Source organism: Chrysochloris asiatica, unplaced genomic scaffold (assembly GCF_000296735.1).
Source record: "Chrysochloris asiatica unplaced genomic scaffold, ChrAsi1.0 scaffold00054, whole genome shotgun sequence".
NCBI classification, from domain to species: Eukaryota; Metazoa; Chordata; class Mammalia; order Afrosoricida; family Chrysochloridae; genus Chrysochloris; species Chrysochloris asiatica.
Genome location: NW_006408572.1, coordinates 10,024,963 through 10,036,729, shown reverse-complemented (window position 1 = coordinate 10,036,729; position 11,767 = coordinate 10,024,963). Strand labels below are relative to the sequence as shown.

The 11,767-nt window shown below is 42.7% G+C and overlaps 1 protein-coding gene across 1 annotated transcript in view; it reads left to right on the top strand.

Moving 5' to 3' along the window:
• Nucleotides 1-8,552: 8,552 nt before the first annotated feature.
• The window catches only part of CTC1 (CTS telomere maintenance complex component 1), a 26,313-nt gene continuing 23,098 nt past the window's right edge, over nucleotides 8,553-11,767 (top strand). Inside the window, exon 1 of the mRNA XM_006863502.1 lies at nucleotides 8,553-8,579. Coding sequence (XP_006863564.1) covers nucleotides 8,553-8,579 — 27 coding nt within the window. The remainder of the gene's footprint in view (nucleotides 8,580-11,767) is intronic.

Here is an 11,767-nt window from a genome sequence, read left to right as displayed (position 1 = left end):
ACGGACATTTCATGAACACTACATATAGCCAGTTATAAAAGAGGAAATTTTTATTTATCATTTCTCTAACCCTGCTGTTTTCCCAGTCTTCCCTATCTCAGTAAACACCATTATCATTCAATCCATTCAAGCCAAAAACACATTACTCAACATTCATTCTTCTTTCCTTACCCCCTATTCACTACATTCAACAGTAAATTGTGCTTACTTCCAAATATACCACAAGTCGTTCCACTTCTCTTTACCTCTATGGTCATCACTCTAGTTCAAGTTATCATCACCATTCACTTGAACTAATTCATTGGCCTCATGGTCAGTCCCTCAACCACAATCTATTTGCCACAGGTCAGCATAAGTGAGATCATTGCTTCCAATCACATAGTACAAAAGTCCAACTCAGTACCCTGACTTACATGATCTGGCCACTGCTTACCCTCCAACTTTCTCACACCAATCTCCTTCTTACTCAAAGTGGTTCCTTTCTGTTATTCTAACTTTACAGCTCTGTCTTTGAATGCATTTTTTTCATTCTGATATTTTCATGCCTACCTCTTGTAGCGTAGTGGTTATGAATCGGGCTGCGAACCTCAAGCTCAGTAGTTCAAAACTACCAGCTGTTCCGTGGGAGAAAGATGATGCTTTCTGCTCCTGTAAAGATTTACAGCCTTGGAAACCCTATGCAGGGTCGCTATGGGTCAGAACTGACTCCACGGCACTTAACAACAATCTTTTGTTATTTAGTTTTCAGGTGAAAGTCATCTTCTTGGACAGACTTGCTCTGGAAGTAGCCACTATAAGATGATCCTATTTTACTTTTCCACATAGTATGTTTCACTACTATTCTTTCTTTTTCATCTACCTTCCTAACTAGAAAAGGAGCTCTGGTGATGCAGTGTTTGGGCTGCTAACCACAAGGTTGGTAGTTCAAACCCACCAACTGCTCCTGTAAAGATTTACAGTCTCGGAAACCCTACAGAGCAGTTCTACTCTGTCCTACAGGTTCCACAGGAATTAGAATCGACTTGATGGCAGCGGGTTTAGGTTTGGTTTCAGAACTAAAACAAAATCTCCCTGTAGGCAGGGGCTATAGCTGTTTCAATTCTAAGCACCAAGTTCCCAAGGCTTAGAATAGTAATTATTTGGGGGGAAAAAAACAAAACAGTTGCAGTTGAGTCCATTTGGATTTATAGTGACCCGATGTGTGCAAAGCAGAACTGCACTCCAAAGGGTTTTCAGAAGCAGATCACCAGGCCTTTATCCTAAAGCACCTCTGAGTGGCTTAGAAATGTGCCAGACTTTCAACTACTCCAGTGCTTAGCCCAGAGACTCCTCTTAGAATACTTTGGACTAAAAACAAAAACTTGACTGACCCAAGTCTTGATTCTCACCACTGCCACCCCTCCTCACATTCAGACCAGCCTTCATTTTGGTAACTGATGCTCCAATCAAATCAGTCTTGATTCCTCCCATTCTCTTAGTGCTCTCCATACTCACGCTGATCACCCCTCCTACACTACGTGCTCCACGGTTATCCTTCACAATTCCTTCAAATAAATGATCACATCCTGAAATCACTGTTGTTGTTGTGAAGTGCCATCAAGTCGGTTCTGACCCTGTATAGGGTTTCCAAGGAGCAGCTGGTAAGCTTGAACCACTGACCGTGCAGTTCAAACGGCTTTGCAGTCTGGCGAATTAACCCATAGCGCCACACCAGGACTCCATTATGTTAGCGCTGGCACCGCTGGGATTCGAACCCAGGATTTCCTGTTTACTAGACAGGCGCTTTAACCAGCTAAATCACTATACTACTTATTAAACTGCTTGATTTTCGTCTCTCACTCCCCGTAAAAAGTAAGCTAGAGTAGGCTACATGATTTGTCTAGGTCGCACCTAGCACAGCCTATATAAAGTAAAGCAGTCGACAGACTTGTTAGCGGAATAAATAAAGGAAGGAGGGGGGATGACTTTACAAGGGCCGTCCCTGCCGAACGACTACGAGAATAAACACGAACCCACGTGAATGGACACCTGTTCTAAAGCAGCCACGTAAGTGCCAACTGGGGTGAGTGGCGAAAGGCTAAACTGGGAACGCCTGGGACCCACACTCACGTTGACCGTTGACCCCGACCGCTAGGATCCTGCAGTCCTCGAAACGTGGCGCGCAGGTGACGTCATCCGCATGAGCCGCGGTCAGAGTCAAGGAATAAAGGCGCGCAAAATACTCCGTGCCGACTCCTCCCGTCGGGGGCGGGGTCACGGATGCGCTCTTTTTGGTACTCCGGGAGAGTTGTCTTCCCTTTTTGATTTATTCCACAAATTTGTTTTGAATGATCGTTTGTGAAAATACAGTGTGTTCCATGACCTTGCCTTTCTTGTCCCTGCGGTGTGGCGCTGCGGGTTAATGCGCTGGACTACAAGGTTGGTTTGAACTCCAAGGTTGGCTGTTCAATCAAGCTCACCAACAGCTCCTCGGAATCGCGTTGGGTCGGAACAGATACGACGGCACTTAACAACAACAACTATAGTACAATGAAGCCACAGGTGTTGTGCAGGTGGGAGGAGGGAATATACATTCAGCTCTCTCTCTCTTACCCTTCAGATTCTGCCAAACCCAGCATGAAGCCTCATGGCAAGGAAACTGGGGTCACATGCTGGGGCACATAGGCAAAAACCAGGCAAACAGTAAAAAACACCTGCCATTTCAACCATATTTGCATATACAATCCAATGGCCTGCGTTAGAGCTTAAATTCAAAGACACTTGGTTGTGGAAGATTGTGGTCTGCAGTGAGCCTTAACTTAATTTTGAGTCTTGACATAAAAGTTCAGATACTATTTGAATTCTTTGTTAGTTCCCCAATGCTTTCGTTGTTGTTAGTGCCGTCCCTGGTCGTTTCTGACTCATAGTGTTAGGTAGCTAGAACAGAGAAAGAAGGAGGTCTTAAATCACTCTAGGTATGTATGGCCTGTCTCAGCAGAAAACAAATCAACCCTAGCAATGAGGAATTTCTGAGAATAGGGGTGGGGGGACAAAGGAGACTGTATGGAAGAAGAAATGTAGCTAATAATAAACTGAAACCTGAAAGACAAGACTCAAGGAAACAATATTGTTAAGTGCGGTGGAGTTGATTCCAATTCATGGTCACCCTGTATAGGGTTTTCAAGGAGCAGCTGGTGAGTTTGAACCACCAACCTTGCAGTTCAAACCGACCTTGCAGTCTAATGTTTATCCTACAGAGCCACACCAGGACTCCCAAGGAAACTATAGACCAATTCCCAAGATTAGCTACTTGGCATTTGAGCCAGGAGTGTAGCCCACTCCCCTGACAAAGGGATATAGAAAGAAGGAGGCAAATTGTATTGTGGCTCCACTTCTTTCTCAGGTTGGATACACCTCCTTTCCTCTTTGTAAGGATGTATGTACTTAATAATACTATCTTTCATTTCCCTAAGACTCTTATTTTACTGACTCAATGACACTTAACAACTTTTCTTTCTAACTTCTTTTGCATGGAATAAGTGTGTTGTGCCTTCTCAATTCTTTGAAAAGACAGTATTTTCACAGTAATTGTCACCATTCCTGTGACAATTCAACTATGATAATAGCTACCTTGTATAAGGTTTCTGAGTCTGTAAATCTTTGCGGGAGCTGAAAACCTCATCTTTCTCCCACAGGTGGCTAGTGGATTCAAACCACTGACATCATGGTTCACAGTTCAGTGCTTATCTTACAGAGCCACCAACCATTAAACAAATCTGTGCTGAAAGAAACACAGCCTGAATGCTCCTTTGAAGCCAGGATGGTGAGAAATCATCTCTCATACTTCTGACATGTTATCAGGAGGAATCAGCCCTTGGAGAAGGCCATCATGCTTGGTAAAGTGAAGGGTCAATGAAAAAGAGGAAGACCCCCTCCCCAAGGAGATGGATTAGCAATGGACTAAAATGTAACAACAATTATGAGACTGGTGCAGAACCAGGCAGTCATAGTAGGGTCAGTACGAGTTAGAACTGACTCGTCGGCACCTAACACTACCACCAGAGTTCAAAACATACTGGAATAAAAAGAATGACCAGGTTCGGGACTTGAACTAGGCTTCCACTGGTATTCTAATAAGGAGACCAGTGTGGCTGGAGTGGTGTGAATGAGAGATTTCCGCTTCTCCTGGTGGATTTCTTTCTGTTGTTGCTTTAGTGGAAAAGGAAGGAACACATCTCTGGTGTAATAATGGGAAATAACTACAAACAACTATTCACTTAATAAAACATTTGGCACCACAGCAAAATTTTAAAAAAGACAATTTGCATCAAAAGTGAAGGTGAATAAAGGAATATCATAACTTGTAAAATTAAACAGCTTTCATTTTCCTGTTAAATGACTACAGCCTTCTTATCTAAATGTTTATACTTGCCATATTTGTTTTTCTTCTCCCAAAAAGTGATTTGGCGTGTGAAAATTGGACAATGGATAAGGAAGACCATAGAAGAAATGATGCATTTGATTTATGATGTTGAAATTTGATTTGATGTACCATGGACTGCTAGAAGAATAAACAAATCTGTGTTGGAAGAAGTACAGCCAGAATGCTCCATAGAAGCCAAAATGGCCAGACTTCATTTCTCATACTTCAGACTTGTTGTCAGGAGGGATCAGTCCCTGGAGAAAGACATCATGCTTGGTAAAGTGGAGGGTCAGCGAAAAAGTGAAACACCCCCAAGGAGATGGATTGGCACAGTGGCAGCAGCGATGGACTCAAGTGTAGCAACAAGTGTGAGATTGGCGCAGGATATGGGCAGTGCTTCTTCATTCTGTTGTACGTAGGGTCGCTATGAGTTCGTGCTGACTTGACAGTACCTAACAACAACAATAAGTGTATACCGGTCTTCAACATCCCTTCCCTACCTTCCTTTCTCATCTTGTCTCCCCTCCTGTAGCCATACCGGTTTCTTTGCGGTTCTTCCTGCCACAGAATCTTTGTTTGCTATTCCCTCTGTCCACTCTTTCTCTCAGATCCCCGTCACTTGAATCCTTCCTTTCCTTTTGTTCTTAGATTATGAAGTCACCTGTTCAGTAAGAACTTCATTCTATATAAAGGAAAACCCCCTTCCATTTCCTGTTTCTCTTTTCATAGCACATATGACTAATGTTCTATACATTTTACCAGTTTGTTAGTCTCTTTGTTCTAGAATATAACCTCCGTGAGAGTAGGGATTTTTATGTTGTCATCATCTCCCCGGACTATTGTTATCTCTAGAGCCTAGAACAGTAAGGAATGCACACAAACTCACTGCCATTGAGTTGTTGATTCTAACAAGAGAACAGAATAGACCCACTCCCTGGGGTTTCTGAGACTGTAAATCAGAACAGATAGCTGCATCTTTCTCTCATGGAGCAACTGATGAGTTTGAACTGACAACCTTGTTTTTAGCAACCAAGTGCTTAGCCCACTGTACCACCAGGGCTTTTTTGGAATGCGCCAGACTTGAAAGCCATTTGAACTACAAAGTCGGTGGTTCAAGCTCACCAGTTGCTCCTTGGAAACCCTATACAGGGTTGCTATGGGTCAGAACCGACTCAATGACACTGAACAACAATAACATAGTTCAATGAATCTGGACATTCTACTGCCTACTAAGATCAAAGGCTTTCTTTAATTTATCTACAAATGCCTATCAAGTTCTTACTTAATGACAAAAACTGCGTTTGGTGCCACCAAGTCTATTCCCACCTATAGGGTCTCTTTGTACAACAGAACGAAACACCACCTAGTCATGTGCCATCCTCACTATTGCTGCTACACTTGAGTCCATTGCTGCTGCTACTGTGCCAATCCATCTCCTTGGGGGGTCTCCTTTTTGTCGCTGACCCTGTACTTTATCAAGCGTGATATCCTTCTCTAGGAGCTGGTCCCTCCTGATAAAATGTCTGACGTATAAGAGAGGAAGTCTGGTCATTTTGACTTCTAAGGAGCATTCTGGTTGTACTTCTTCCAATACAGATTAGTTTATTCTTCTAGAAGTCCATGGTACCTTTAATATTTTTCTCCAGCACCATAACTCAAAAGCACTGATAAGTCTACATTGTCCAACATTCTACATTGTCTTCCTTCTTCATTGTCCAACTTTCACATGTATATAAGGTGACTGAAAAGATCATGGTTTGGGTTAGGTGCACTTTGGTCCTCAAACTGACATCTTTGCTCTTGAATACTTTTAAAGAAGTCTTGTGCAGCAGATTTGCCCAATGCAATACATCCTTTTATTTCTAGGCTGCTGCTTCCTTGAGTGTTGATGGTGGGTTCAAGCAAAATAAAGTTTTTGACAACTTCAGTCTTTTTCTCCATTTATCATGAAGTCATTTATTGGTCCAGTGGTGAGGATTTTTGTTTTGTTTACATTAAGATACAACCCATACTGAAGGCTGTAGTCTTTGATTTTCATAAGCATTTTAAGCACTTTTTGCTTTCAGCAAGCAAGTTTGTATCGTCTGTTAATGAGTCGTCCTCCAACCCTGAGGCCAGTTCTTCTTCACATAATCCAGCTTCTTGGATTATTTGCTCAGCATAGAGATTGAATAAGTATGGTGAAAGAATATAACCCTGGTGCACACCTTTCCTGATTTTAAACCATTCAGTGTCCTCTTGTTATGTTCGAATTATTGACCCTTGATCTATGTACAGGTTCCTCATGAGGACAATTAAGTGTCCTGGAACACAAATTTTTCATGATGTTGTACATAGCCTGTCATGATTTGTATAGTTGAAAGCCTTTGCATAGTCAATAAAGCACAGATAAATCATCTTTCAGGTATTCTCTGCTTTTGGCTAAAATCAATCTGCCGTCAGCAATGATATCCCTCATTCTATGTCCTCGTCTGAATCTGGCATGAACCTCTGGGAGTTCCCTGTCAGTGTACTGTTGCAGTTGTTTTTGAATTATTTTCAGCAAAATTTTGCTTGCATGTGATATTAATGATATTGTCAGATGATTTCCACATTCCATTGTGTCACCTCTCTTTGGAATAGACACAAATATGAATCTATTCCAATCAGTTCACCAGGTAACTGTCTTCCAAATTTCTTGGCACTACCTTAGGAACCAGAAGACAAAGACAAATAGAGCAATGCTGTTGTCTCCCAGAAGTTCACAATGAATTTAAGGCCATAACACAAGTGTGGTGCTATGGGATAAAGCACTTGACTGCAAGGTCAGTTTGTACCAAAAGGTGAGCGGTTCAAACTCACCAGCCACTCCTTGGAAACCCTATACAGGGTAGCTATGAGTCAGAACTGACTTGATGGCACTTAACAACGACTACACAGTGACAACAATGATGTACTCTTGGTGCACTAAGCAGGAAGCACTTCTGTCTGGCAAGTTCAGAGGGATTAAAAGAGACTTGTTGTTAAGTACTGCTGAGTTGTGACTCATAGTGACTCTGTCTAGGGTTTCCAAGGAACAACTGGTGGGTTTGAACTGTTTGCCTTGTGGTTCCAAGTCCAGTGCTGATCCTACAGCGCCACACCAGGAGTCCTGAAAGGTACTTAAGAACTACCAATTAGGCCAGCTGTTTTTGAGTTCCCACACTGAATCCCATCTAAAGATGGGAAGGAGAGACAGCAGAAAGTCAAGAAGCTCTAAAACCAAAAAAAGCCCTCCAGTTCATTTTGATTCATAGTGACCCTAAAGGTCAGAGTTAAACTGCCCCGTAAGGTTTCCAATGATGTAATCTTTACGGAAGCAGAGCATCTTTTTGGGTTTGAACTGCGGGTATTGCAGTTATAAACTGAGCGCTTAACCATTGTGCACCAGGGCTGTAGCCCGTGACCCCATAGGATAAGCATTGAACCCATTGCAAGGTGGGAGGTTCAAATCCACTAGTCGCTCCACAGAAGAAAGATGAGGCTGTGGTGATGGTGGTGTGCCATGGAGATGGTTTGGACTCATAGGGTTTCCGAGGCTGTACATCTTTACAGGAGCAGAAAGCCTCATCTTTCTCCCGCGGAACCACTGGTACTTTCGAACTGCTGACCTTGAGATTTAGCAGTCCGACTCGTAACCATTACGCTGTATATTGTTGTTGTTGTGAAGTGCTGTCGAGTATAGGGTTTCCGCGGAGCAGCTGGTGAGCTTGAACTGCCGACCTTGCAGTTCAAACGGCTTTGCAGTCTGGCGCATTAACCCACAGCGCCACAGTCTCAAGAAATTCTATGTAGGATCGCTCTGAGTCAGAATTGATTTGATTGCATTTTTGTTTTTTACTTAGGATTTAGGGAAGGAGTCCTGGTGTGGCGCTGTAGGGTAAACACTGGACCGCAAGGTCGGTTTGAACTGCAAGGTCGCTGGTTCTAACTCACTAGAGGATCTTCGCAAACTCTAAACAGGGTCGTTAAGAGTGAGAACTGACTCAATTTCACTGAACAAGTGAGAAGCCGTTTAGTGGTAGGTGGAGTAACCGGTCGCGCTCCCAGTGACGTCACTGAGCCTCCCATGAGCCTTCGCGCCGGTAGTCGCAGGCGCATCTTTCAGGGTGGGGCGGGGCTCTGGAACGTCATGGCGGCTGGTGGGATTTCTGCCGCTGTGAGTGTTTTTTCTCCATCTCTTGCCCCTTATTTTTTGTCTCCACTGAATTCGTTTTCCTTTTTCTGTTCCCTTTGCCATGCCCATCTGGTCTGTGTTACTGCTCTCGCCGAGCCCGGGTTGGCGCCTGTGAGGCAGTTCGTTCTTACCCTACTTAGGGTTTCTGCTCCTGCGACGCCCGCTGTAAGCATTAAACCACCCAGTTCTCTCTAGGGTTCAGTCCTGCGAGGAATCCGAAAGCAGCCTAATAGGGGAAATAGCTGGATGTGGTTACCTGGAGGAGACCCCTGACTAAGCTGTAGGGAGACTAGGGTAACAATCAGGAAAAGCTTCTGAGATTTCCAGGGATGTGTACGAGTTAGCAAGTTAAATAAACACTGAGAGGTTTCAGGAGCAGGCATCTTTGAGAAAGTCAGAAAGTTCATTTGAGTGGTGGTTGAGCTGACAGTCTTGTAAGTCTTGCTAAACGTCGGCTTCACCCTGAGGATAACTGGAAGTTATTGAAGGGCTTTAACCAAAAGAATGATTGGATGAAGTTTGGGTTTTAGTTTACTGTGGTGGCAGTGAAGAGTAGGCTGGAGATTATCAGTATGAAGGCCATGGTTGAAAGGAGACAAGATAGTGATTTCGAGGTGGCGGCACGCTTACGTTCTAAGGTGAAGACAATAAAAAGATATTGTTGTTCTTAAGTGTAGTGGAGTCGGTTCTAACTCATAGCAACTCTGTATAGGGTTTCCAAGGAGTTGCTGGTGGATTCAAACAGCTTACCTTGTGATTCACGTAGTTCAATGCTGATTCTACAGCGCCACACCTGAAGTCCAAAACCCATGTCGTTGGTTAAGTGCCGTAGAGTCAATTCCGACTGAGCGACCATATATAGGGTTTCCAAGGCTTTTAATCTTTTTGGAAGCAGAAAGTGTCATCATTCTTTTGAGGAGCGGCTGGCTGGCTCAAACCGAGGACCTTGTGGTACGCAGTCCAGCGCTTATCATATGGAGCCACACTGCACTCATTAAAAAAAAAAAAAAAGGATATTAAGGAGATGTGAGGTGTAATCTAAAGGGCAAAATCCTGGTGTGGCGCTATAGGGTAAGCACTTGACTGCTAAACCACAAGGTTGGCAGTTCAAACTCACCAGTCATTTCTGAGAAACCTAATATAGGGTCACTATGCATTGAAACTGAGTCTATAACACAACAAATCTAAAAGATGGAGTCTGGGTGTGGTGCTGTAGGATAAGCACCAAAACCTCAGCAGGGGAAATCCTATACAGAGTCCTTATGAGTGGCCATAGCAGTCTAGAGGACTTAGGGGCCTGCATAGGAACGGGAAAGAGTTAAGAAGGATGACCAGATTTCACAGTAGAACAATACTTGATTGACGGCGATATTTGCTAAGTTCTTAAACTTTGGAAAATAATTTTGTTTTTTAATGTTTTGAAAATATACATGGCAAAACATACCAAACAAACAATTTATATATGTACAGTACAGTGGCATCGGGTCCTACAACCATTCTCATCTACCTTTTCTTACTAATTCCTTCCCCATTAATATAAGCCCATTTCCTTAAGGAGTCCTGGTGTGGCGCTGTGGGCTAATGCATCAGACTGCAAAGTTGTGTGAACTGCAAGGTCGGTTCAAGCCCACCAGCTGCTCCTTGGAAACCCTATACAGGGTGGCTATGGGTCGGAACTGACTCGATGGCACTTAACAACAACTGTCCTTAAGTGTCTTATCTAATCTTTCCGGTGGCTGTTGTCAGTTTGATAGGAGTAGGTTTTGTGAAAACTTAACTGTTGGGCATTTGTGGTGGCTAGATCAGGCAGGTGGGTAATCTGGCAAGTAGATGCATATGGCTAGAGCTCAGGAGAGAGAACTCAGCAAGACTAGGAAGCATTGGCCTCTATGATTGATGGTTGATGATTACGTGCCGTGGAGTTGGTTCCAACTCATAGCAACCCTGTACAGGGTTTCTGAGGCTGTAAATCTTTACGGGAACAGAAAGCCTCATCTTTTTTCCGCAGAACAGCTGGTAGTTTCAAACTGCTAACTTTGAGTTTCGCAGCCCAATTCGTAACCACTTAAAACCATGGCAATGGATGAAAACACTGAGAGGAAAGGGTCTAGTATTCTCAAACGTTAGCCTATTTCAGTTTTAACTGGGGAACTGATTTAAAATGCAGGTCTTTGGATCTTACTCTTTCCCCAAGACTCAACATGGTAACCAAATAGTTGTTCCACTATTCAGTTATAGGATATCCATGAATTTACATTTTTGACTGGAAGCAGTGATGAAGTAAAAGAGCTTAAAAGGAAATTTCCAAGGGTAGCTTGAGAAAACAGAATAAATTATTATGTGAATTGTGCAAAGAACTTAGAGTCAGAAAACTAAAGGAAAGAATACACAGTATTTCTCAAGCTGAAAGAATTGAAGAACAAATTCAAGCCTCAAGTTGAAATATTGAAGGATTCTTTTGGCAAAATATTCAATGATGCTGGAAACATCAAAAGAATATGGAAGGAATACACAGAGTCACTGTATCAGAAAGAACTGGTCAGAGTTCAGCTTTTTCAGGAGATAGCATATGATCAAGAACCAATGGTATTGAAGGAAGAAGTCCTAAGCTGCAGTGAAGGGATTGGTGAAAAACAAGGCTCCAGAAATTGACAGAATACAAATTGAAATGTTTCAACAAATAGATGAAGCTCTGGGGGTGCTTACTTGTCTATGCCAAGAAATTTGGAAGACATCTACTTGGCCAGCTGATTAGAAGAGGTTAATATTTGTGCCTATTCCAAAGAAAAGTAACCCAATGGAATGTGGAAATCATCATTAATATCACATGCAAATAAATTTTTAATGAAGATAACTAAAAAACTATTGCAGCAGTACATAGACTAGGCACTGCCAGAAATTCAAGTTGAAATCAGTAGAGGATATGTAAGGAGTGATATCATTGCTGATATCAGATGGAACTTGATTGGAAGCAGAGAATACCAGAAAAAGTTTATTTGTGTTTTATCAACTCTGCAAAGGATTAGCTACATGGATCCTAACAAGCTATGGATAACATTGCAAAGGATGGAAATTCTAGAACCCTTAAATTGTGCATTTTCAATAACCTCATATGCATGTGAAAGCTGGGCAATGAATAAGGAAGACCACAGAAGAATTGATGCTTTTGA